Genomic DNA, 23312 nt, shown 5'->3' with positions numbered 1-23312 from the left:
GATTAAATTTCCATTTAATCCTCACAACCATTTCATGAAGTAGGTACCATTATTATCACTGTTTTACAATGAGGGAACTAAGACCCAAAAATAATAGCTAAGTAACTTGCCAAAAGTCACAGTTAGTGCGTGATGGAGCCGGTGTTGCGGTGCAGGCAGTCGGTTACGCACTGTGCTGTATTAACTATGTGGAACAGCTCTACTTTGCAGTTCTTGCACACTTCTTCAAAAGAAGCATGAGACTGCCTTCTGGCCCCAGACTTTGCACTGAGGAATACCTTTGCTTTACTGGGGACGGACTCCTTATATTTGCTTTACAAGGCAGCTTCTTCTATAAATGTGAAGAATAAAATTCACAACCAAGAATATAAATTTCTAAAAAGCTGATATTTGTGTTTTCTGAGGTCTGCTTATGAGGTGGTCCCAAGCCCAAGGTCAGCAGCCTCACTTGTTATGTTCCATGATGATGGATTAGGAGACAGTGTCCTTTGTGAGCAACTAGAGGGAAGACTTTGGTTTTTTTATCTTTGGATGTTTAGGTTGACTGAGCAAGAACTGAGAACCCAGTTTGAACGTCCAGTTGCCTTCCTGCTCCCGTTAGGGTAACTTTATATTTGGAAAGGCAGCTTTATATTTTGAGAAATATAAAACACTACTGACACCCACTAGGCCAGATCAACATAGCCGGTCCCTTGGAAGAGTCCATTTCTTTAATGCAGATTAGCCTAACTGGTCCCCTTAGTCCCTTTTCCATGAGAAGCTACTTTAGCCATAAGTGCTCTGGGTAGTATTTCAGCAAATGTTTCCTGGGCTAGAGAAACCTTAACAGCAAGGGGCAGCTTTGTTACACCCTAGATACAGCCATGGAACAAGGGTGTCAGACTTTCAGATGCCTCATTGCATAGAAAGCTATACCTTAGTTTGTTTTACACAAATAGGCTATATTTTCCCATTGTGTGTGTGCTACTTCCTTTTCTCATGGACAGAGTAGACTGAAAATATTTTTTTTTTGTAGAAAACACTCACTAGCTGTGAAGTAGACTTGTCACACCAATGGATTGGGTTGTTATTGACATGAGTTCTTCTTCTTCAGCCTCAGGGTCTGCAGGGAAAGGAAGCCGTCTGCCAGACCTAGGATCCGACTACAAACCTCCGATGAGCGGTAAAGCCCTTCCTGTGGCTTTTTTGGCCTCCTGTGGGCATGATGCAGTTCTGCTTGAAATCTTGAGTTGTTTTTTGTAGCTCCTGTGTGGTGGACTGTAGCATGTTACTCATTTCTTTTTCTTTAATAGAGCTTCAGGCATTTTCTGGCAAATGTTTGCTGAATTACTAAAAACTCATTCATTATAGGATCCAGAAATAAAATTGTTTCCCCACGTATCCAGCTTAAAATAATTCTAAACAAACAAGTCTTCCTTTTGCCCACTGCCTCTAGAAAATAATTAGAATCTTGCTTTCAAAAATAAACCCTTTAGTGGGATTAGCTATCATCTAGAACGAGGCAGAGAAATGCTTTGGAATCATTAATTTCTCCCCACACTACTTACTGCAGTGTTTTTAGTTTGGGAATTCTAAAAAATTATTACCAGCCTCCAAGCCATCCTAAGAGCTGATGCCTTCTAATTACTTACATGATGACACCTGCTTCTCTACTGAACGTCACCATTTGTAAGTTACTTTCACACATGAAATCACATTTGATCCTCATAACACTGTGGTGAGGCAGGGAGAACAAGTATCATTATTCCCATTTTATACATTAAGAGACTCAGCGGAGAGGTAATGTGCCTGGATCCACCCACATATTCTGGAAGTCCTAGAACCAAAACCCAGGTCTTCTGACTTCAGATTGTGCCTTGTCCACTGTCACATGCAGCCTGAAAGGCATGGGGTTCTATACCAGATGTGGGAATCCAGGATGGCAAAATGTCCACAAAAGTAGTTACTAGAAATGACCCTTACTGTCTCCACACTTGTAGAGTAATTTTACTCCAATAAAAAAAAAAAAAAGAAACATATGGAAGAGAAAGGAAAAGAGTTTCTAGTCCTCTGGAAACTCCTGATCTAATTGTGGAAATAAAATTATCTCAGTCTCCAGTATCTATTTAAATAAAAAGTGATATTGCCCAGACTTCTGTGAAATCAGCCAGTTCCTAGGAGAGCCAGACAAATTTGCTTGCTTCAAGAAATCTTTAGGCTCTGAGTTCTAGGACTTTATGAGTTTCTCCTCCTGGGATACATATGTTATATTTATGTGCTGTCCACAGTATAATATTCAAGACTGTGAAAAAAGCAGTTATTTCTTTGTCTTATCTTTCATTTATACATTCATTCATTTATTCACACATATTTCTAAAGGTTCAGGTTCTATGTAACAGGCTGTAGGAACAGGAGGGTTGAGTAACAAACTACCTGATAGAGAAAAGAGAAAGCTTTGTAGAAGAGATGATCTCTGACCCAGATTTTAAAAGGCACAGAGAAGATTGCTAAATGTTGAGGAGGGGGTTGAACATCCTAGGACGCAATAAAAGCACGTGTGGAGGCATGGCAGTTTAAAACAGCCTGCTTGGACATGGAGGCAACCAAGGTGTCTGTTGACAGGTGAATGGATAGAGAGGGTGTGGCGCATATGTGCAATGGAATATTATTCAGCCATAAAAAGGAACTAAACTGAGTTATTTGTAGTGAGGTGGATGGACCTAGAGTCTGTCATACAGAGTGAAGTAAGTCAGAAAGAGAAAAGCAAATACCGTGTGCTAACATATATATAGAATCTTAAAAAAAAAAAAAAAAGTGGTTCTAACAAACCTAAGGGCAGGACAGGAATAAAGACGCAGACGTAGAGAATGGACTTGAGGACATGGGGAGGGGGATGGATAAGCTGGGACGAAGTGAGGGAGTAGCACTGACATATATACACTACCAAATGTAAAATACCTAGTTAATGGGAAGCAGCTGCATAGCACAGGGAGATCAGCTCGGTGGTTTGTGACCACCTAGAGGGGTGGGAGGGAGACGCAAGAGGGAAGGCATATGGGGATATATGTATATGTATAGCTGATTCACTTCGTTACACAGCAGAAACTAACACAACACTGTAAAGCAAGTACACTCCAATAAAGATGTTAAAAAAAATTTTTTTAAACCTGCTTTCTCCAGGGATCACACTGCCTAGAGACAGGATAGAGAGTCTTGTGTTAGAGAAGGTAGGTTAGAACCAGCCTGTCAAAAGCTCAAGTGCTGATGCTAAGAAATGTGAGCTTCCTCATGTAAGTAACATATGTAAGATGTCTGATACTACTGGTAAACTATGACTTCCATTTATTGAGTATCTACTATTATTACCCTGATGACAGCAGAGAATGAGTTGGGTGTCACGAGTATGAAGTCAGAAAAGAGTGGTTTGGAAGCTGTTGCAATAGTCCAGGTGAGCCTTAATGTCCCTGGTAGGAGGGATGATGCTCCCATTGGCAGCTCATTCTTACTCTATTTTAAAAGGGAGCTTTTGGCCAGCTCAGAAGTTAGAGGTCAACTGCAATTAAATGAGAATTTTTCTCTGTTGAATGCAGGAAAGAACTGCCGCCACCACCTCTGCTTGCCTCTCACACCCCAGCTCCCCAGCCTCTGATTGCAGTGCCTGCCCCACCACTGCCCCACCCAGTAACTCAGCATTGCTGTTAATAAAAGTTTTATGTAAGGCCCTAGTATGATCTAATTGTATTGGCTCCCAGTTCCATAGTCGTTCCCAAATATAAAAATGTTATTTTATTGAAGATCAGTGTGTACAATTTAAGTTGTCTATCTGCTGACTTTTTTCTCAGAAATGAAGGATAAAAGTGATTAAAGCAAATGTAGAAGAATAAGCTCTTAAGCTGTCAAAATTATCCCACATTTAGGACTGTGCTTAGTAGCCTATAAAAACATAGAATCAAAAGTGAAAGTTCCGCTAATCCAATCCAGTGTTATGGAAGGGATTCCCACAATAAGTATAGTTTGGATTAGATCGTAAGTTTATAAGCCAGGCTGTATATGAGAATCACTTTAGGAGCTTTTCTAAGAACACGGGTTCCTAGGCCATACCTTCATGGTAGAAATTTCTTCCACAACATCCCAGACGGGTAGGATGACTCAATTCTTAAGTACTTCTTCTAGTGACTAAATATTTAGTCACTAGCAATAGTTAAGCAAAACAGCTCATCCTATTAATTGTACAGCTTTGATTGTTAGGACAATAAGAGAGAGTAACTAGAAGAAAAGATGTCATCTATCCATGACGGTTAGATCTGTGTAGAGGGATTTCCCATATTTTATAATATGAACATGCATAACTTTTATAACGAGGTGGGAAGCAAAGAACTATGTTTCAGAAAATGGAAGAGCAAGACTACAAAAGGCCTTGATAAAAAGCTGAGCCTCATCCTGTGAGCAATGAGGGAACAATAATAGGAAGAAGAAAATCTGTTTCTTCAAGGCCCTAAATGATGTGGCCTCTGCACACCGCTCCAGCCTCACCTTCATCTTTTTTCTGCTTACTTCCTTCTCTCTAACTTTGCATATCTCTCTTTGCTTCAGCAATACTGGCTGCCTTTCTCTTCCTTGAACGTGCCAAGCTCATTCCTGCCATAGGATCCTTCCACTAGCTATTCCCTCTCTATGGAATGTTCTTCCTCCAGGTCTTTGTATGGTGGGATCATTCATGTCATTCAAATCTCAGCCCAAATGCCATCTCCTCAGAGAAGCTTTTCCCATCCATTCAATCTAAAATAGCCACCCAGTCACTCTGTATCATATACCTTCATTTTATTTTTTCATAGCACTTATTACAAACTAATAATTTCTTATTTGTTTATTGTCTGCCCCCACCCCTACCTATCTTTGTTGTTCACTGTTGCATCCTTAGTACCTAGAACAATGCCTGGCTCATAGTAACCACTCAATAAATATTTGTCAAATTAATGCATATGTACATACTTTTTCCTGAAACTGAATAAGAAAATTAACTCTGCATAGACTGTGTATTTATAAAAAGAGAGACGTTATTTTTCAAATAATTTTTTTGTGATGGCAGACATCTATATGTTGGAAAAAACCTTTTGTTTTCTATGAATGTACATTTTTTAAATAGTTTTGCAAGTCAGAAAGCTAAAATGATTCACAAATGGTGCTTTATAAAATGAATTTACATACAACATAAGACACCAGGAGACAGACCCCCTTATTTGTCCAAGCATAGTGTTCAGTATAACTTGAGAAACTTTTATTGAACATCAGCTTTGTGCAAGGTACTGTGCATAGGGCAGAAACTCCGCTCTCTAGATTTCATGATCTAGTGGAGGTGGCTGTGTTCATGAGGCACTTTTATACAAGGCACGGTGATGACTGTTATCAAGAAGCTCACAGAAGTATCTATACTCACATGACGGTTCTGTAGCCTGATTTTATGCTAGAATTCTCTAACACTAGCAAGCGTACGGTTTTCCCTTTCCAGGCAGTAACAGCCCTCATGGAAGCCCCACCTCTCCTCTAGACAGTAACATGCTGCTGGTCATCATCGTTTCCGTTGGCGTCATCACCATCGTGGTGGTCGTGATCATCGCTGTCTTTTGCACCAGGCGTACCACTTCTCACCAGAAAAAGTAAGGAGCCCCAGTTGTAGCCCATACATTTTTTTGTATGTATTCTTTTGCTTCTATGTGACTTCTGTATCTGGAGTTGTACACAGAGTTAAAACATAAAATATGTGAAAAGCGATGTTTCAAATATTTTTAAAGGAAATGCAGAATGGTTCCTCTTATTAAGTGTGTGTCATTCAGGGTCCTGGCAGGAAAGAGGTGGCACAATGAAAGGGGGTGAAGGAGGCTTTAATGAAGGGACCATTTACAATGTCCTAGGTGGCGTTAGCGTTAGGCAGCAGTGTTCAAGGGCCAGCAGCAGTGATAGGCCACTGTCACCCTTAAAAGGGTGAGGGTTTTTTCTGATGAAGAGAGAGCTGTTTTCAGGGATCTGAAGCAGCAGGAGAGGGCTTGCGACAGGAACCGTGTGGGGTGGTAGGACTGTAACTACTGCCAACCCCCAGCCCAGCAGTGAGGGGGCAGGAGAGAAAATACCTCCTACCTTCCAGTGTCTTGCCTGTGCATTCTACCTTCCAAACCAACTTGAAGCCAGGGACAGAGTTACCTTGTAGATATAGTTCATTTAACTCAACCTCTCAAGTCACAGAGCCAAGTAGACAATCGATCTGGAGAGGAAAGTGGACAATGTCCAGCCTTGTTGGGGGCCCCTTTGGAAGACTGTCTCTGTGCACACAGTGAACCAGATGCACAGGGGTTTGTGGAATTTCATGGCACAAATGTCAGCTGAGATGGACGGAGACCAGAGACCATAGACTCTAAATCTAAGCTTAAGAGTATTTTTAAAGAAGTGCTACCAAGTGTAGAAGTTGAGGTTGGGACTGCAGGAGGTGGGGTGGGGGGAATGCGGTGGAGAGATGTATTGATTAAATGAACGAGAAAGGATTACTTATAATCAGCATATCACATTAGCAGAGAGGTCAGGTGGCTGCTAGCTCTGAACTCCTCTGGGATTTTGAGGCTTGCGGCTAATTGTCTAGAGGAGATAGCAAGGTGATTCCATAATATGGTGCTTGATAACAGCCTGCACTCCGGAACCTGAGAGAATCCTTGACCCTAGGTCATATTCTACTCCTATCTCTGGCCAGCAAGACAGATGCCATAAAAAAGGAGATTCTTGAGTTACCCCTAATAGCAAAAACACAGTATGGGTAATAGAACAACTTTAGTTGCAGTATCCTAAAGGATCGTAAGATGGAGGTATTGCTCCATAAAGAGAAAAGAGAAATTCACGTCTGTGTGATTATCATCAGACCTGGTCTGCCCAAGGCAAGGATGCAAGTATTTAATAACAATAAATCTGTTTGTTTTCAAAATAGAGGGCAAGTACAAGCTACCATCTAACTGCTACTAGTAATGGCTTTATGTCATTTTCTGTAGGTTATGTGATGTTTTTAATCTTTCTTTTGCCGAAATAAAATAGCTTTCTGTAGCTCACCTTCATCATTTTTCCAAGAGAATGGGGGCTCTCTTTATAAGCCTGTTGATTGCTGCCTCTTACAGCTTTCCCTACCTACCTTTGACTGTAGAAAACTGTTTCTCTTTAAAACCTCAGAAATAAGATTTTTCTATGCTACAACTTTTCTATAAGCTTCTTTTTCAGCATTTCCCATTTATCTTTATGAACTTGATTTTGCATCTAGTTTTAGACATCTTGAGATCTTTATTTAAAAGAATCTGGAAAAACAAAATGACAAACTTCCTTAATGTTTGGGGCGATTTAAAATTCAAAGTAAATAAAAAATAAAGTACTTAGTCTTCAGATTGAGAGGTAGGAAAATGAGTTTGTAATAGGCTCTGTACTCTGTATTTGCATCTGCAGGTCCTATAATTTGCGTCCCTTTGGCTAAAAGAATTGTATCAAGTCTTCATAGAGCTTTCCCCTCCTCCTCCCCCAGTGATCTGCTTTCCAAGTGTTCCATTGACCATCGAAAATATGTGAGCTTTTCTCAGTACTTTTCTTCCTCTTTAATACCTGAGACACCTCCCATTTCAATTGTAGCTGTTTATAGACTCTTACAACCTCAAAGCTGACAGAGTATTTAGAGTCTAGCCCCTTGTAGTTTCTCAGCACATCCCTCTATAGCCCCCTCACTCTCAAAAGATGAGAACTACCTCAGTGTGCCACCATCAAATCTAAAAACCTTTCCATGTTGGGAATAATCATTTTCTCCCCCTTCCTCCTTTCGGAGACCAGTTCTCCACTTACCGTCTGGATCCCAGGGTCTCCTGCTTTCTAAGACCTTGTACTTGTGGTTGTCCCTTTCTCCAGCACAGCTAACCTGTCACTCTCTGTTGGCTCTGCCCCTTCAGCATGTAAGTGTGCTCAAACTTCTTCTATCTTAAGAAATAATTATAACCCTTCCTCTGTTGCATGGTCCTTACCACCAACCACTTACAAATCTCTGTCTTTCCCTTCACCACAAATTTCTTGAATACTTGTCTACACTCACTTGTCCATTTTTTCACTGCCCATTCATGCTTCAGTCCTTTCTAATCCAAATTGTGCCCCTACTGCTGCAGCAGAATTGCTTTTGCTGAGGTCACCAGTGACTTCCATATTGCTAAAGCCAAAGGAAATTTTTCAGTCCTTACCTTAATCTCTCCCCACTTAACACAGTCAACTACTCCTTCCTTCTTGAAACATTCTCTTGAATACATTCTCTTGTATTCCGTGATTGTGTGTTCATTTTCGCAGCCTCTCCAATCTACTCAGCCATCAAATACAGACATTCCTCAGGGCCTGGTCCTAGAATTACTCTCTTCTCCTTCTACGCTCTCTCCTAGTGATACTTGCTCCTTTGGCTTCATTTACTTCTGAATTTCAGCTACTCCCATATTCCTCTCTCTAGCCAAGGACTCTCTCTTCTGAGTCTCAGGCTTGCCTCAGTCTCAGAACCAATTACCTGTTTTATGTTTCATCTGTAGTGTCTCAGAGCCACTTAGCATGTCCAAAACAATTTATAATCTTTTCTGTCAAACCTGCTTCTCCCCAGTGTTAGTAAATGGCTTAAGCCAGAGACCTCGGCATAATCCTTTATTCCTCTTGTTTCTTTATTCCTATCCTTTCCCACATCCATTTTTTCACCAAGTCTTGTCATTTGGGACCCCTAAATAACTGCCAGATCTCTCTCTTTCCTCCATTCTCACTGTCCCAGGCCACCGCCAGTCATGCCTGAGATTACTGCAGTTGCATCCTAACTGCCCTCCTGTTTTGTCCCCTACCCCTCAAATCCATTCTTCACATCCCAGTTGGTTTAAATTTTTAACTCAGAGTTCATCTCCTTACTCTCCTGCTTAAAACCATTTAGGGGTTTCTCTTTACTCATAGAGGGAACTGCAGACTCTTGGCGTGGCTCTAAAAGCCCTTTATGATCTAATCCCTGCCCATCTTGCCAGCATCATTTCATATCATTCTCCCTATGGTTCCTACGCTGCCACCACTCAGGACTTTTTACAGTCCCTCTAACACACCAGGCTGTTGCTCTGTGCTTCAGGGCTCTGACATAATCTGATTTTACCACCTGGAATGCACCTTCTGCCCTGTCCCATTTAGGTCTTAGCTTAAATGTCACTTTTTCCGTCACATTTTTCCTGTCCACTGTATGTCCAGCTATTAAGAGGTTACTATAACACTTGGCATTTCATTAAGCTCAGAACATTTAAAAATAATAGTTCAGGGCTTCCCAGGTGGCGCAGTGGTTGAGAGTCCGCTTGCCGATGCAGGGGATGGGGGTTTGTGCCCTGGTCCGGGAGGATCCCACATGCCGCGGAGCGGCTGGGCCCGTGAGCCATGGCTGCTGAGCCTGTGCGTCCGGAGCCTGTGCTCCGCAACAGGAGAGGCCACAACAGTGAGAGGCCCACGTACCGCAAAAAAAAGAAAAAAAAAAGTTCAGTGTCTGTCTTCCTCACTTGGCCAGAAGTGCTGAGGGTACAGCAATCCAGCATAGGACCTGACATACAGCAGGTACCTAATAAATGCTTATTGAGTTGGGTGAGTGACTTAATGGAGAAACTAAGGCACAGAAAAGTCGACACTGTCATCCCCATTCTTGACTTAACCCAGTGGTGGTCCTAGTTTGAGTTACCTAAAATGGAGTTCCCTTCCTCCTTTATAAGCAGACTCTATGTCTACTCCATTGTTATATTTCTAGTTAACGGTGTCCTTTCTCTATTGATTGGAAACTTGGGGAGAAAGCTTTTGCTTTAGAGATTATTTGATTCAAAAATGCTGTCTAATCTGCTTATACTCAAAAAGTCACAAGGCAATATTCAAATATGCCCATGTACATACCTCTAAATAATGTGGACAAAGCAGTGATACACTTACTGTTCCCAGAAGGAAACTTCTTGACTCTGTTTTTCTTGTTTGTTTCTGATTTTGCCTGAAGCATCTCTCAGAAGGGAAGTTTTAATCATTGAAACCTTTTGACTAATAATATTCAAGAGTTAGTTTTAAAAATCCTCTTAATTTTGTACCTAGGAAACGAGCTGCTTGCAAATCAGTGAATGGCTCCCACAAGTACAAAGGGAACTCCAAGGATGTCAAACCCCCAGACCTCTGGATCCATCATGAGAGACTGGAGCTGAAACCCATTGATAAGTCTCCAGACCCAAACCCCATCATGACTGATACTCCAATTCCTCGTAACTCTCAAGATATCACACCGGTTGACAATTCCATGGACAGCAACATCCATCAAAGGCGGAATTCATATAGAGGTGCAGGTTTTTCCCAAATGTTTGGAGACTATTTTCATTTAAACCATTTTCCATTTTGTAAGGTTGCCTTAATTTGGTGATTCCTATACGAGGTTAGGTTTAAAGAAATGTGTGTTACAGGATCAACCTCTGATGAAGAATAGCTAGCTTGTTAGGAGGGAGAGGTTCTATACCCAGATGAGACAGTCTTCTAGCTCTGTTAGGTCTCTCATCGTGTTCACCAACATGACACTCAAGCATTTGAGACAACGTAGCCTATGTCTGTGCATTTCATTCCATCCCTTCAGTGGGGCCCCAGCTCTCATTGTGGTGTTCAGCATGTTCTTGGTCTGGCTGCTCTCCCTCACAGACCTGCAGTGAAGCATGGTAGGCAGCGTTGTGTCAACTGAGTTGACTCAACAGGGACTCCTGTAATGCACTAATGGTCATTTTCCTCTTTATTTCACTTCCTGCAGAACCACCTTGTCCCATTGTTGTTTGTGAGTCCTGAATCCCCCACTTGAAATGTTTTACTGCTGAGGCTGCTCATTGGCCTAGGGCACATGTTTGTAACCAGCCTCCATATTTGATGTCTAGGGCATGAATCAGAGGACAGCATGTCTACACTGGCTGGAAGGCGGGGAATGAGACCAAAAATGATGATGCCCTTTGACTCCCAGCCACCCCAGCGTAAGTTAAAAGCTTCTCTTTTCCCGAGGGCTGCCAATCTATCCAGTCATGTTGGGGAACAACTATCAGTGATCTCTTTGACTTCACTTGATCCTAACACAAAAAATAATCTACCAAAGCTTTGGCACCATGAGGGAATAAGTATCAAGCATTTGCCGTATTTTGCAATTAATATTTATTCTTGCAAGTAGCTTAATTTCAGTGCAAATAAGCTAAGAAGCCAATTTCCACAAGTCTCCCAGGCATTAGGGAAGTGACCAGTCTCTTTAAAAGTACATCGAATCTCTGCAGGAGAGATGGGGATGAAGATGGCTAGATGTCACAGTATTCCTTAGGCTTCCCGATACATAATCAGTGTTGATAGGCACCTGCGGAATTTTTTTTTGGTTAATAGATGTTATATTTTAGAGGAGTTTTAGGTGGACAACATGGAGTTTTTAAAGCAATATTTTTCAACCTTATCTGACCCATGCTTCACTTTGATAAGCATGAAAATTGCCCAGCCTCCTTTAATAATATTTGAAACTCAAAATAAGTTAACTGTCATGATTAAAAAACCAAAAAGCAATGGGACAGACCAATTATATTTTTAAACTAGTGTTTCTTCTCCCTTGTTACTGTTTTCAACGTGGGGAAGCCTTTCAGATTAGCTGGCACAATGGGACTTCCAGTTGAGGGTCCTCTGTGCCATTCTAGAGAGATAAGAAGCCACTTGCCTACCAATATCAAGTTTAAAAAACTATTTGATCTTGAAGTTATTTGCTCTGGACTGAACAGTAGGTTAGTAAACATTAACACTGTCAGGTGCCTAGATTCAAATCCTGAAAGATCACTTTTTAATTTAACCTAAATGAGCTTTTGGATTTTTATTCATTTCTTAAAAGATGTCCCATTTCAGAACTATTAGCCATCCCTGTTAACAAGTGACAGAGATTTTAAATAATCACAGATATCCTACACACAGAAGATGGCACCGTATACTTGGAAACTGGTGGAATCCCTGAGAGTGTAAACGTCTGCACACACGCTGTCACTTGCACGAGATTCTAAAAATCAGCTTTGAAAGGGAAAGGGCCAATTTGCTAACAGGTCATTTCTGCACAAAGTAGTTTTTGCTTAGGTCCATGATAAAAAGAAGAGGGGCCTGTACTTCGAAGTGTGCAAGGAAAAGCAGTTTCCCTCTCATCAGAGGTGCCCTGGACGGGGTCCCCAGGTTTAGAAGTGTCCAAAAAGAGTAAATTATTCCATTCCAGTTGCTTTTGATTTATAAGAAGATGGTAGCTTGACTACTTACTTGTTTGTTTTATATAAGACTTTAGTTCTTGCCTGCACTGGCTTATTTTTAAAACTTGTAAAATTTGACTAACCCTATTCCTAGATTTGTTATTTTTAAATATGTTACACAGAAAAGATGTGCTGTACTAGTTGATAGCATTCCTGTTTTTTTTCTTTTTTTGGTGGTGGGAAGGAGTATGCATAAAGGTACAGTATTACTTAATTTGTGCCTCAACAGTTGGGTGGGTGAGTGGGTCCTTTAATTCAAGAATCTGAAACCCAAATTTACTTGTGATATACTTGTGATCTTCAGGTTTAGAGATATGCTTTTCCCCACGTGGCTTCAATCCTTTTTCACAAGCTGGGATTCCCTGGAGTCTGCATCCCCCGTCCACCTACCATGGCTTTAAATGTCTGAGCACTGTTGAGAAAGGCTTGGTGGTGTCAGGATGAGGTTCCATCAAAAGCCTTGCACCAGAAGCTTTGGATTCTGATTCAGCTAATAGCTAATGATTGCCAACTGTATTCTAGACAGACACTTTCACATTTTTAATTTACTTAATTTGGAAAAACTGGCAATGCCTTAAAGTCAACTTTGTTTTTCTTTTGTGAGAGTTCTCTGTACCTAAAACACTTTCAAGTTGCACTTCCTAGATAAAAATCAGGAGGCTTTTTCCCTCACCCTAGCCTTAATTCTGGAAAACAGTGATTCTGAAACACCCTGCTTCTGAAAACTACCTGTCTTCCCCTGGAGGAGATGCTGACTGCCAAGCTGCCCTAAGACCTCTGCTCAGCCAGATTTTCCAAGTTGTATTTTATTCCGAGGGACCACCTGCAGCTTCTGATCCCTGAGGGCAGGGAAAGCCCCTGATTAGTTTCCCAGGCCTTGAGGGGGGAGGGGCAGCACTGCTTCAGGGTCCCTGGCTGGTTGTGCCACCTGCTTGTTTGCACGTGGCAAAGAGAAAGCTGCAGAATAAAGGCCTCAATTTTTTTTTTTTTTTGCGGTACGTGGGCCTCTCACCGTTGTGGCCTCTCCCGTTGCGGAGCACAGGCGCCGGACGCACAGGCTCAGCGGCCATGGCTCACGGGCCCAGCCACTCCACGGCATGTGGGATCCTCCTGGACCAGGGCACAAAGCCGCGTCCCCTGCATCGTCAGGCGGACTCTCAACCACTGCGCCACCAGGGAAGCCCAAGGCCTCTATTTTATTGACTGGGATTTTCTTCACCAGTCATGTTGAGTGGCTCCCCAAGGATCTAGGGAGATTCTTGGTGACAAGGCATTTTAAGAGACTCCAAAGGCAAATTAAGTTTTATCACAAAGTTTGTGAAGTCCTTGCCTAAAGGGAAGGATAAAAAGATCCCATGTGTTCCTAGCCAACCCTACCTGTTTGGGGGATTTAGAGCTGGTTATCTTGATGTTAAACATTCTGCTTCTCCAGCTACTCTATGGGAGTACCTAAGAAAAGTTTATATCCCAACTGGGCTTCTGATTTTGTTTGTTTGCATCTCTGGGATTGATAATGAAGCCTCATTAAAGAAGCACTTTGTCTTCATAGAAAGTTGTATGTGGAACATCTGTGTGAAATTTTGGATTTGTTTGCTAAATGCAGCAAATTGAATTCCTTAGCCACTGTGGGAAGGAAAGAGGCAATTTAGGAAAAATCCGTTTATCTTTTAATATGTGAATGGATGTGGCTGAGCTCCCAGACTGGAAGCAGGAAGAGATGGTGCCCTAGGCCTGTGTTTCATGCTTTTAGTACTAGATTGTAACGTAAGAATTCAGTTCCACTTGCGTTCCTTTTAAGATGAAAGCTGATTAAACAGCTACTTATTCATTCAGCCTAAATACCTATTTCATGCTTCATTCAGCAAGTAAGAAAAGACAGAATGAATTAGGAATATACTCAAAGGAAAAGGGACTTCTGTCTTTTTAAGCAAGAGAAAAAAATACTAGATACCCAAACCACCATTTGTTTGCTTATGGATTTATATTTTATGACATATTCAAGGAGATATTTTTAATAACTCATATAATCCATATTTATTGTAGAAAAATTGGAAAATAAAGATAAACCAAAAGAAATTTTTTTTTTGATTCTTCACCACTCTTCCCCACAAGATGATCACTGTTAACATTTTAGTAAAAATCATCAGGGTTTTTTCTTTCTGTGTATATCTAGAGACATATGCATAGGAGTGTGTTGATTTTTTAAAGCAAGTATAAAACCCATGGCTAATTGTCCAAATTCAGCCATCTGCCACCAAAAAGCCAAGGAAGTGGTCGTACAGTATGGGGGGGGGGGCGCGGGGTAACTGCTCTTGAACTGTGATATGTGTGTGTCTGTGCAAGCATGTTAAGCATTTCTCTGTCTTGTGTTCATTCACAGCTGTGATTAGTGCCCATCCCATCCATTCCCTCGATAACCCTCACCATCATTTCCACTCCAGCAGCCTCGCTTCTCCAGCTCGCAGTCATCTCTACCACCCGGGCAGCTCATGGCCCATTGGCACATCCATGTCCCTTTCAGACAGGGCCAATTCCACAGGTGAGAGATGAGGATGGAGCCCCAGGTGGAAAGCATTCCAAAAAGCATCGGCAGGCTGCAATGGGGAGGACTTGCCCTGCTTAGAACGATTTGGAATTTTTTTTCAGTGTTATTTGTTTATCATAACGTTTCTGTTACTGACTCAAATTTGTTTCTATAAAATTCAGTCCATTTTTTTCCCCTACGTTTTAAGTGCTTAGGGCAAGGTGTTGTTTTAGTAAAAACGTAACTCTAATCACATAACCATGTCTTGTTCCATCATCTTGCCTCTTAATTCCGTCATATTTTCAGTTTGTTTATTTTTTTAATCCTCCAGTTTGAAAGGAAAATGTATTCTGGGTGATTTTCGGACACTAGATGTTGCCTTTGCCTAATGTTGGGAAGGTTCTTAGGGCAGCCATAAGGTAGTTCTAATGTTAGGCCTTAATTACTTACTTCTGCCATGTACCAAAGTAAGAGCAACACCTGGGGACAGCAGGGCCAGTGGCCATGTTGAGCTTGTGCATATTGTAAACCTCAGGTTGCCTAGTGGATGACTGAAATTAGAAAGGGCTCACAGGCATAGATCATCTCTAAAAATAGATAGGAAATTAGCCTGACAATCTGCAGTGTATTTAAAGATATACATTGCCAGACTAACATGTCCCAGTTTGGAAATCTTAAACAGCTTTATCGAAACAGTTTTAAGGAAGAAAAAGTGAAGGTGAGAGGACAGCAAATGGAATAAATACTGTTCCTCATTAATTGAAAATTAATTTCCATCTTCTCAGTTTTAAGGTGCAAAAAAACCCACTTCTCATCTATACAGTGTACTCTTTTTCCATCATTTGAAACTTATCTTTTAATAGTTACATATGTTACTAGTAGAACTAAGTTTTGGTAGTTCTGGAAAATAAGGGAATTTCAAGTGAATTCCATTTTAAAAGAACCTCAAAACTTCGTGCTAGAAGCTTGGGTTGCCAGTAACATCCCTTCCTCCTTAACGTTTTGATCAATTATAAACATACCCAAAGCATCAAATGGAGGTCAAAGCTTATTAAGAGATGCCTGATAACTCCGAAAGTTATCTACTCCCAAACCTTTACTTGGTTTGGAGAATGCTGCTTGAACTCATGTCTAAAATTGGTCTCCCCCTCCCTCCAAATCCAGGTGTGGGGTCCTGCCTTTAGGGAAAGACAGTCTACAGGAGGCTATGGAGAACCAAAGGCTGCCTCACAGACATAATCTCAGACAGAACAGACAAGAAAGCAGCCCTCCAAACCTGCTCTTAGAAAGTGGTTTTTGTGTCCTGACTCTGTTTCTCCATTTTTAAGGCAGAAAGGCCTCACCCACTGGGATATGGGCCTACCTAAGTACATGGCAGGGTCTTCCCATCAGATCAGCCCCCTCCTCCTCCCTCTTGGACAAGGAGGGGGTTGAAGGTTGGCAAGAAGCATAGGGCTCTCGCCCACCCCTCGTCCAAGTGGTCCAGTGTTGATAAAAGCTTGGTTCTGTATGGATTCAGGCGGAAAGCGAAAAGAGGAAAAGTAACTATTTGTACCACTAAAGGGTTTCCTGTTCTAATGACCAGAGATAAAAGAAGGTAAAACTTGTAATGGAGCCACTGAAGATGGATTTGAAATGTAGAGCAGGTATCTAGAAGTGATCAAAGTTCTCCTCCTGTTGTGTTTTCCTGTGTTTCTAGAGCCCAGTATTACCACAGACCTGTAGATGTGGGCTTGGCATGAGTAGACCTTGTCCAGGGCCATCTTTGCTCTAGAGGGCATTGGCTGTGTCTTTTCCTTGGACATTTACTATGTCACTACCACCTGATGCAGAAAGCGTGCTTTCCACTTGCCCAAGCACTCGGCCACTGTTCACTTTGTGTGTCTTAGACAACTCTGAGAGGTCAGTCGGGAAGTAGGGTCCCTCACCAAAGCAGAAATTTTAGTTACAACATACTTTCCCTCGTGGGCCAGATGTGTTGCACAATTTCAGGGCACACCCTTCACAGAGAATACAGTGTGCTGGTGCCCTCTGGAGTTGCTCCACACTCTGATTCATGTAGGCAACCCTCTTTTCCTTTTTCACGTTTCCCACCATTTCTGGCCCTCAGAAGCATATGCATCAAATTAAGGCAGTTGAGACATCCAAGGTAGGCCTGTGTGCCCAGAGCTGACCTAACATATCTGCCAGTACAGTCTGACATGGTCCAGGCTAGAGCCTGCTTTCTCTCTCCTCATCCTTGTAACCCTCACTAACCAGCTTCCACCCGGCCCAGGATCACACAGGGTGGGACCAGCAGCTCCCCAGGTGTGGTGATAGCTGACCTGAGCAAGCATAAGAAGTGAGATCCTCAGCGTACCCCTGGCAAGGACAAGAAGTGACCTAGGCCTGGGAGGGTTATCACAGCCAGGCTCTCAACACTTGGGGAGGGTGTATGAGTCCCTCATTGCTGGGACCCAAGGCCTTTAAGTTAAGGGAGTAGCACTCATGACTGCCATGGCCCATCTCCTGAGAGCCCAAGGGAACAGATTCATTGCTATCTCAGCAACAAAGGCAGGGAAAGGTTGGATTTCTGCAGGTTGCTCATGCATTACTGCTTAAAAGGGTTTATTTTCCTTAATAAGGTTTGAGGACTCTAGGAATCAAGGGAGGCCCTCCTTCAGGCTACCTGGTGCAGCCTATGGCCCTGAGCTGGTATCCTCCAGACCCCTCCTCAGGGTGGGGATGGTGATCTGCACCAGCTCACACTATTTGAAAGGTCTTCCTCATATGGTCTCCCTGGGACTTGGTGCTGCTTCTGCCCCTGCAGAGTCGGGGGACAGGTGGTATTGGGCATGGAAGAGCAGTGTGATGTGTATTGGATGGAGCATGGACTTGGGACTCGGGCAGGGATTCGGAATCCTGCCCCATTGGTTCTGTGTCCTTGGGCGGTGCTTAACCTCCCAGTGTCTAATGAGTCACTAGGAGGATTGAATGAGCTAATGAGTGTAAAGCACTTAGCATGGTGCCTGGCTCAGAGTAAGCACTCGGGTAATTTACGAAGAAAAGAACCTTATCAATTACTCAAACCCTGTGTATACCACTTTACATATATTTTCTTAATTAATCCTTGGTGAATTATGTGTTATTCTCCCTTTTTTTATAGGTGAAGAAACAGATTCAGAGATTTGGTGACTGCCGAGTTCGCTCAGTCTGTGTGTAGAGATTAGGGTTCAGGTCTATCTGACTCCAAAGCCAGTGCTTTTACTACCCCCCATGCTGCCTTCCAGAACAACTCTGACCCCTCTTCACATATTTTGAGATTTTTGTCATGTTCTTGAGTTTTTCCCGTCTCCAGGCTTTTTCTTTCTCTGGACCCCCAAATACCTCATGGCATGATCTTAAAGCCATTTACAGGCCTCTGGACTGTTTGGTTGTCCAGGTCTCACTTGAGCTGTGGGGCTGTTGCTCAGGGGAGGGTGTGCACAGTAGCCAGAGAACGTGCACGGCCTGTGTGCCTCTCCTGCAGTGACCACCAGGCCTCGCAGGCAGAGCTGGTCCTTGTCAGGTACCCAGCCAGTCTTGGTGGTAAGACATGTTGTCTGTGAAAGGCTAGTCTCTGAGACTGTCAATCAATGACTGAAATTTTCAGTTTTCTTTTCTTCTTCCTTTTATTTATTTATTTGTTTATTTACTTACTTACTTACGGTTGTGTTGGTCTTGGTTGCTACATGCGGGCTTTCTCTAGTTGCGGCCAGCGGGAGCTACTCTTCACTGAGGTGCGCAGGTTTCTCATTGCGGTGGCTTCCCTTGTTGCAGAGCACAGGCTCTAGGCACATGGGCTCAGTAGTGGCTTGCGGACTCTAGAGCACAGGCTCAGTAGTTGTGGTGCACGGGCTTAGTTGCTCCACGGCATGTGGGATCTTCCCAGACCAGGGCTCGAACCCGTGTCCCCTGCATTGGCAGGCAGATTCGTAACCACTGTGCCACCAGGGAAGTCCCTTCTTTCTTCTTATTTACATCTTAATAGACAACATCTCAGGAACCTTGATATGTGCTCCATAGTGAGTACTGAGACGAACTTTAAATCTATAAAATTGTGACCACTTGGTTGTGTAGGTGAAACAAATCCAGCATCTGGTTGTTCGGGACTCTTAGATTAGACTGTTCTTACTTAGCCTTGACAGTGGTGCTAATCCATGTTCCCTTGGACTAGCATTGATCCTAAGTGCTTATTGAGCTGGTTTCAGGAGCCCTTAGAGGTAGCCAGAACCCTGGAATGTGCATATGTTCAATGGTAAAATAAATGCTAACATTTGGACTTTCCTGCTGTAGAATCTGTTCGAAACACCCCCAGCACTGACACCATGCCAGCCTCCTCGTCTCAGACATGCTGTGCTGATCACCAGGATCCTGAAGGTGCTACCAGCTCCTCTTACTTGGCCAGCTCCCAAGAGGAAGATTCAGGCCAGAGTCTTCCTACAGCCCACGTTCGCCCTTCCCACCCACTGAAGAGCTTTGCTGTGCCAGCAATCCCTCCCCCAGGTCCTCCCACCTATGATCCAGCGTTGCCAAGCACACCATTACTATCCCAGCAAGGTGAGTGGGGACAGCAGCACCACTGGAGAGGCCCTTTGGCTCCGGCTTATGGCGCAAGCCACCTCTTCTTTGCAGAGGAACAAAGCAAATGTCCTCCAAGCTTATCCCTGCAATTTAGTGTTGCAGGGTGCATTGCCCCTCTCAGGGAGTGTAAGGGCTCCTCCTTTGGGAACATATATAAACCAGAGAATAATTTGGCGGGGAGCAAGGGCTGATTTTCTGAATTGTGTTTTGGGTGCAGAGTCCTTGGCAGTAAAAGCCAGTGGCATGGGTATGAACAACAGATGTGGTCTGCCCAGCCTCCTCCCAGAGTTGCCTCACTCCATAGGGTTCCTGCCAGCTGGAGAAGGGTCAGGGAGGCCAAGACTTGGAAACAAGCAAGAACCTTGGAGTGGAGGAATAACCCTGCAGAAGGAAAGTTAACTCCTCGAGTTCACCCAGCTCAGCAAAAGCCCTCTCACCTCCAAGGCGTGCTTTCTGCCTCCTACTCTTTCACATTTTTCTCTATTATGATGGTTTGTTTCAGAATAAATCACTGGTTTTCAAGCTTTCTGGTCTCAGGACGCTTTTTAACTCTTACAAGCTGTTGCAGCTGCACAAGAGCTTTTCTTCACATGGGTTGTACCTATCATGATTTACTATATTAGAAATCAAAACAGATTTTAAAACTATTCATTTAAAAATAGCAATAAATCTATCATGTTAAGATAAATAGCGTATTTTTCATGAAAAATAACTTCCATAATAAAAGAGTAGCATTGTCTTATATTTTTGCAGATCTCTTTAATGTCTGGCTTAATAGAAGACAGCTGGATTCTCACACCTGCTTCCGCATTTAATCTGTTGCAATATGTTGTTTTGGTTGAAGAAAATCTGGCCTCACAGATATGTAGTTGGAAAAGGGAAGATTATTTTTATAACCTTTAAAGACAACTGTGGATATTCTTTTTTGATACTACGGCAAACTCAACAAGTTGTAGTTTCTTATAGGTTTGTTTGTAATGTGGAATCAGAAACCATATAATTATTTGTACTCTGTTCCAATAAATCCATATATCTTGTACTTTGCGTGGTACTGAACATCACATGTTGGTCTTTGGAAAGTAATGGTTCACTAAGTTACACAGATCCTCCGAATTTTGATACATTTTGTTAAACAGTATCTAAAAATACATTCATTAATACCAGCAATGTCTGGAAGTATTGGGAAGCTCTCAAGCTCATGGTGGCAGATACAAGTTTTTCAAAATTCTGATTTTTCACTTTAAACTTAAATTTTATCATTGAAAATAAATACTGTCCGTTGTTTTCCCTGAAGTGACTGACTTTACTTCATTCACTTTCTAGAAAATATCTGCCAAATGCTCAAGTCTGAATAACCGGTTTGTGTGTCAGTCTTTCTCTGACCTAACATTGATGTTTCGTGATGAAAGCAGCAGTTCAGCTCACAACTCAATTACAAGTCCCTTTATTGAAGACAGCTATTATGCTTTGGTGTACAGCAGAAGTATTTTACCCATATTTCCATTTTAGAATATTTAAAAGATGTGTAATCAAGGTTGAGATTTCATAACATAATTTTTGCTACTTCATTAACGATGATCTTAAACTGGCTCTTTTTAAACTTGCAAGTATGCATGTCCGTGAATGACTTTACAGGTTGGTGCCACTGCCTTAATTTGTGCTAAGGCTCCAGCAGTTTTACCCACTGTTGCTTTTGTACCATTGGTGGAAGGGCAAAAACTGTCTTGGCATTATTATGAAAAGAGTTTTGACCTCCCAGATATCCTGCCAGGGGCCCTTGGGCCACCACACTTTGAGAGCAACTGGACTAGGAGATGAGCTTTCTAAAGCCAAATGGAACATTTGGCCTCTTGGATGCCCTGCTTTCTCCCTCCTGCCATCTTGTTCCAGGGCCTTTTCAGAGCAGGATCTCTGCCCTGGGTCTGGGTGCATCCCTCACCCTTAGCAGCCTTTGGACCTTGGGTACCTTCGTGAGGTCTGGGGGAGCAAGCTCAGCCACACACCTGATGGTGCCCTTTCCCCCTCAGCTCTAAACCATCACATTCACGCGGTGAAGACGGCCTCCATTGGGACTTTAGGAAGGAGCCGGCCTCCTATGCCAGTGGTGGTTCCCAGTGCCCCTGAAGTGCAGGAGACCACAAGGATGCTGGAAGACTCCGAGAGTGTGAGTTCGCAGGGCCACCAGCCCCGCCAGGATGACTAGGTGCATGTCCCAAGGCCTGAGAGTGCGCTGGGCACGCTGATACTCTGTGCTGGCCCAGAAGTGTGAGGCAGAGTCGCTCACTCACTCATCAGGCGAGCACTGAGCAGCTCCTGTGAACTGGGGCTGTGCTGAGGGTTTGATCTGCTTGGATTAGCTTGTCACACCAGCCCACCCACCTGCCTTCCTTTTAACTGTGTCCTGTCTCTCTGGTCCTCTTGTCTTGGTTTGAACCATCCACGTGTTCTTTTTCCCCTTAGTCCCCCTTCATGACCTTTCCTGAGCAGCATGCTGGAGAGGAACGTGCCTGCATGGTTGCTGTCAAAACAAAAATCAACAGGGTCTCTCCTTGATCTTTCACTCCCACATTCCAATAAGTATGTTCTGCCTCTGCATTTCCAGGTACAGGACGCTCTTAGGAGGAGAGCTTGGGGCCCAGAGATACAGGGGACATACCAACTGTGTTGGGTCCGACAGAGACTAGAAGGGACGAGTGAGGTCCTCGTGACCCTGGCAGTGTGGGTTGGAGGAAAGGCATTCTGCAGTGGAAAGAAATGAGTGGTTGCTGGCTTGGGCACATCCTACAACCTCTGATGCTGCTGGGCCAGCAGGGGCGTGGGTGGTCCAGTCTCTTAGGCAGTGTTGTCACTGACCACTTGACGCTTTGACGTCTCTCTGTGGGCCCTCCTTCTGGACGGCTGCTTGGACTGTGCCTGGTAACTGTTCTCTTTTCTGTAGAGCTATGAACCAGATGAGCTGACCAAAGAGATGGCCCACCTGGAAGGACTGATGAAGGACCTAAATGCCATCACGACAGCATGACGACCTTGACCGGGACGTGACTCCAGACCTGAGTCTAGAAGTCTTGGGACTTAGCCTTGAAAACAAGGAGTTGTACAGAGCACGAGAGGACAGCACTTGAAAACAGAGTGAGCAAGCCGCCCGGCCAGCACCCCCGCGTGGGGCCAGCTCCAGGCCTGGCCGCCTGCCTTCTCCTGGCCGGCCTGGAAGACACCGTGTCAAGGCAGCTTCCCTTTGCCTGCCGATACCCTGCAGGACTGGGCACCATGGGCCAAAATTTTGTGTCCAGGGAAGAGGCAAGAAGTGCAACCTCTGTTTCACTTTGTGGTCAGGCTGTGTCTTCATGCTGCGACGGCATCGCCTTTATGGAGTGTAGACGTTGGCATTTATGTACAATTTTATTTGTGTCCTATTTTATTTTACCTTCAAAAGAAAAACACTATCAAAAACCAAGGAAGTCTGTGGTGTTCTCCACAAGTGGTTGACGTTTGACTACTTGTTTGAATTATGTATGGAAAGTCATTGACAGTGTGGGTTGTTCCAGGGGTTGGCTTGTTTTGTGTTTTTATTTTTGATTCTGAGTCATTGCATCCTCTACCAGCTGTTAATCCATCACTTTGAGAGGGGGGAGGAACTGTTGCATTGCTGTTTGTAAGCTTTTTTATTTTTTTTATTATAATTATTAAAGGCCTGACTTTCTCCTCTCATCACTGTGAGATTACAGATCTATCTGAATGAAATGTAACATTGAAAAGACTTGTTTGTTGCTTTCTGTGCAGTTGCAGTATTGGGGTGGGGGGCGTTGGGGGGGTTGGGAACTGGAAATGGAGGGGCTGCTGAGGTCCTGTGAATGTTTCAGTCATTGTACTTCCTTCCAGAA

At 43.3% G+C, this 23312-nt stretch overlaps 1 protein-coding gene across 17 annotated transcripts in view; it reads left to right on the top strand.

Annotated features, from left to right (window-relative positions):
* Window positions 1-23228, top strand: part of NEO1 (neogenin 1) — a 240638-nt gene extending 217410 nt beyond the window's left edge. For 5 of the 17 annotated variants that reach the window (XM_089907029.1, XM_089907032.1, XM_089907024.1 and 2 more), the window contains 10 exons: window positions 1094-1162; window positions 5489-5636; window positions 10114-10352; window positions 10808-10831; window positions 10929-11021; window positions 14686-14844; window positions 19144-19407; window positions 21459-21595; window positions 21892-22008; window positions 22370-22457. In XM_089907029.1, coding sequence (XP_089763155.1) covers window positions 1094-1162; window positions 5489-5636; window positions 10114-10352; window positions 10808-10831; window positions 10929-11021; window positions 14686-14844; window positions 19144-19407; window positions 21459-21595; window positions 21892-21984 — 1226 coding nt within the window. In that variant the 3' untranslated portion in view covers window positions 21985-22008; window positions 22370-22457. The other 12 variants (XM_030761717.2, XM_030761711.2, XM_089907038.1 and 9 more) reach the window with 10 other exon arrangements.
* The last annotated feature ends 84 nt before the right edge of the window (window positions 23229-23312 follow it).

Source organism: Delphinapterus leucas, chromosome 2, assembly GCF_059928025.1.
Source record: "Delphinapterus leucas isolate spDelLeu-1000000601 "Yukka" chromosome 2, BTC_Dleu_Yukka2, whole genome shotgun sequence".
Taxonomy (NCBI): Eukaryota; Metazoa; Chordata; class Mammalia; order Artiodactyla; family Monodontidae; genus Delphinapterus; species Delphinapterus leucas.
The sequence above is the reverse complement of the archived record's forward strand: the minus strand, read 5'-3'. Positions and strand labels throughout refer to the sequence as shown.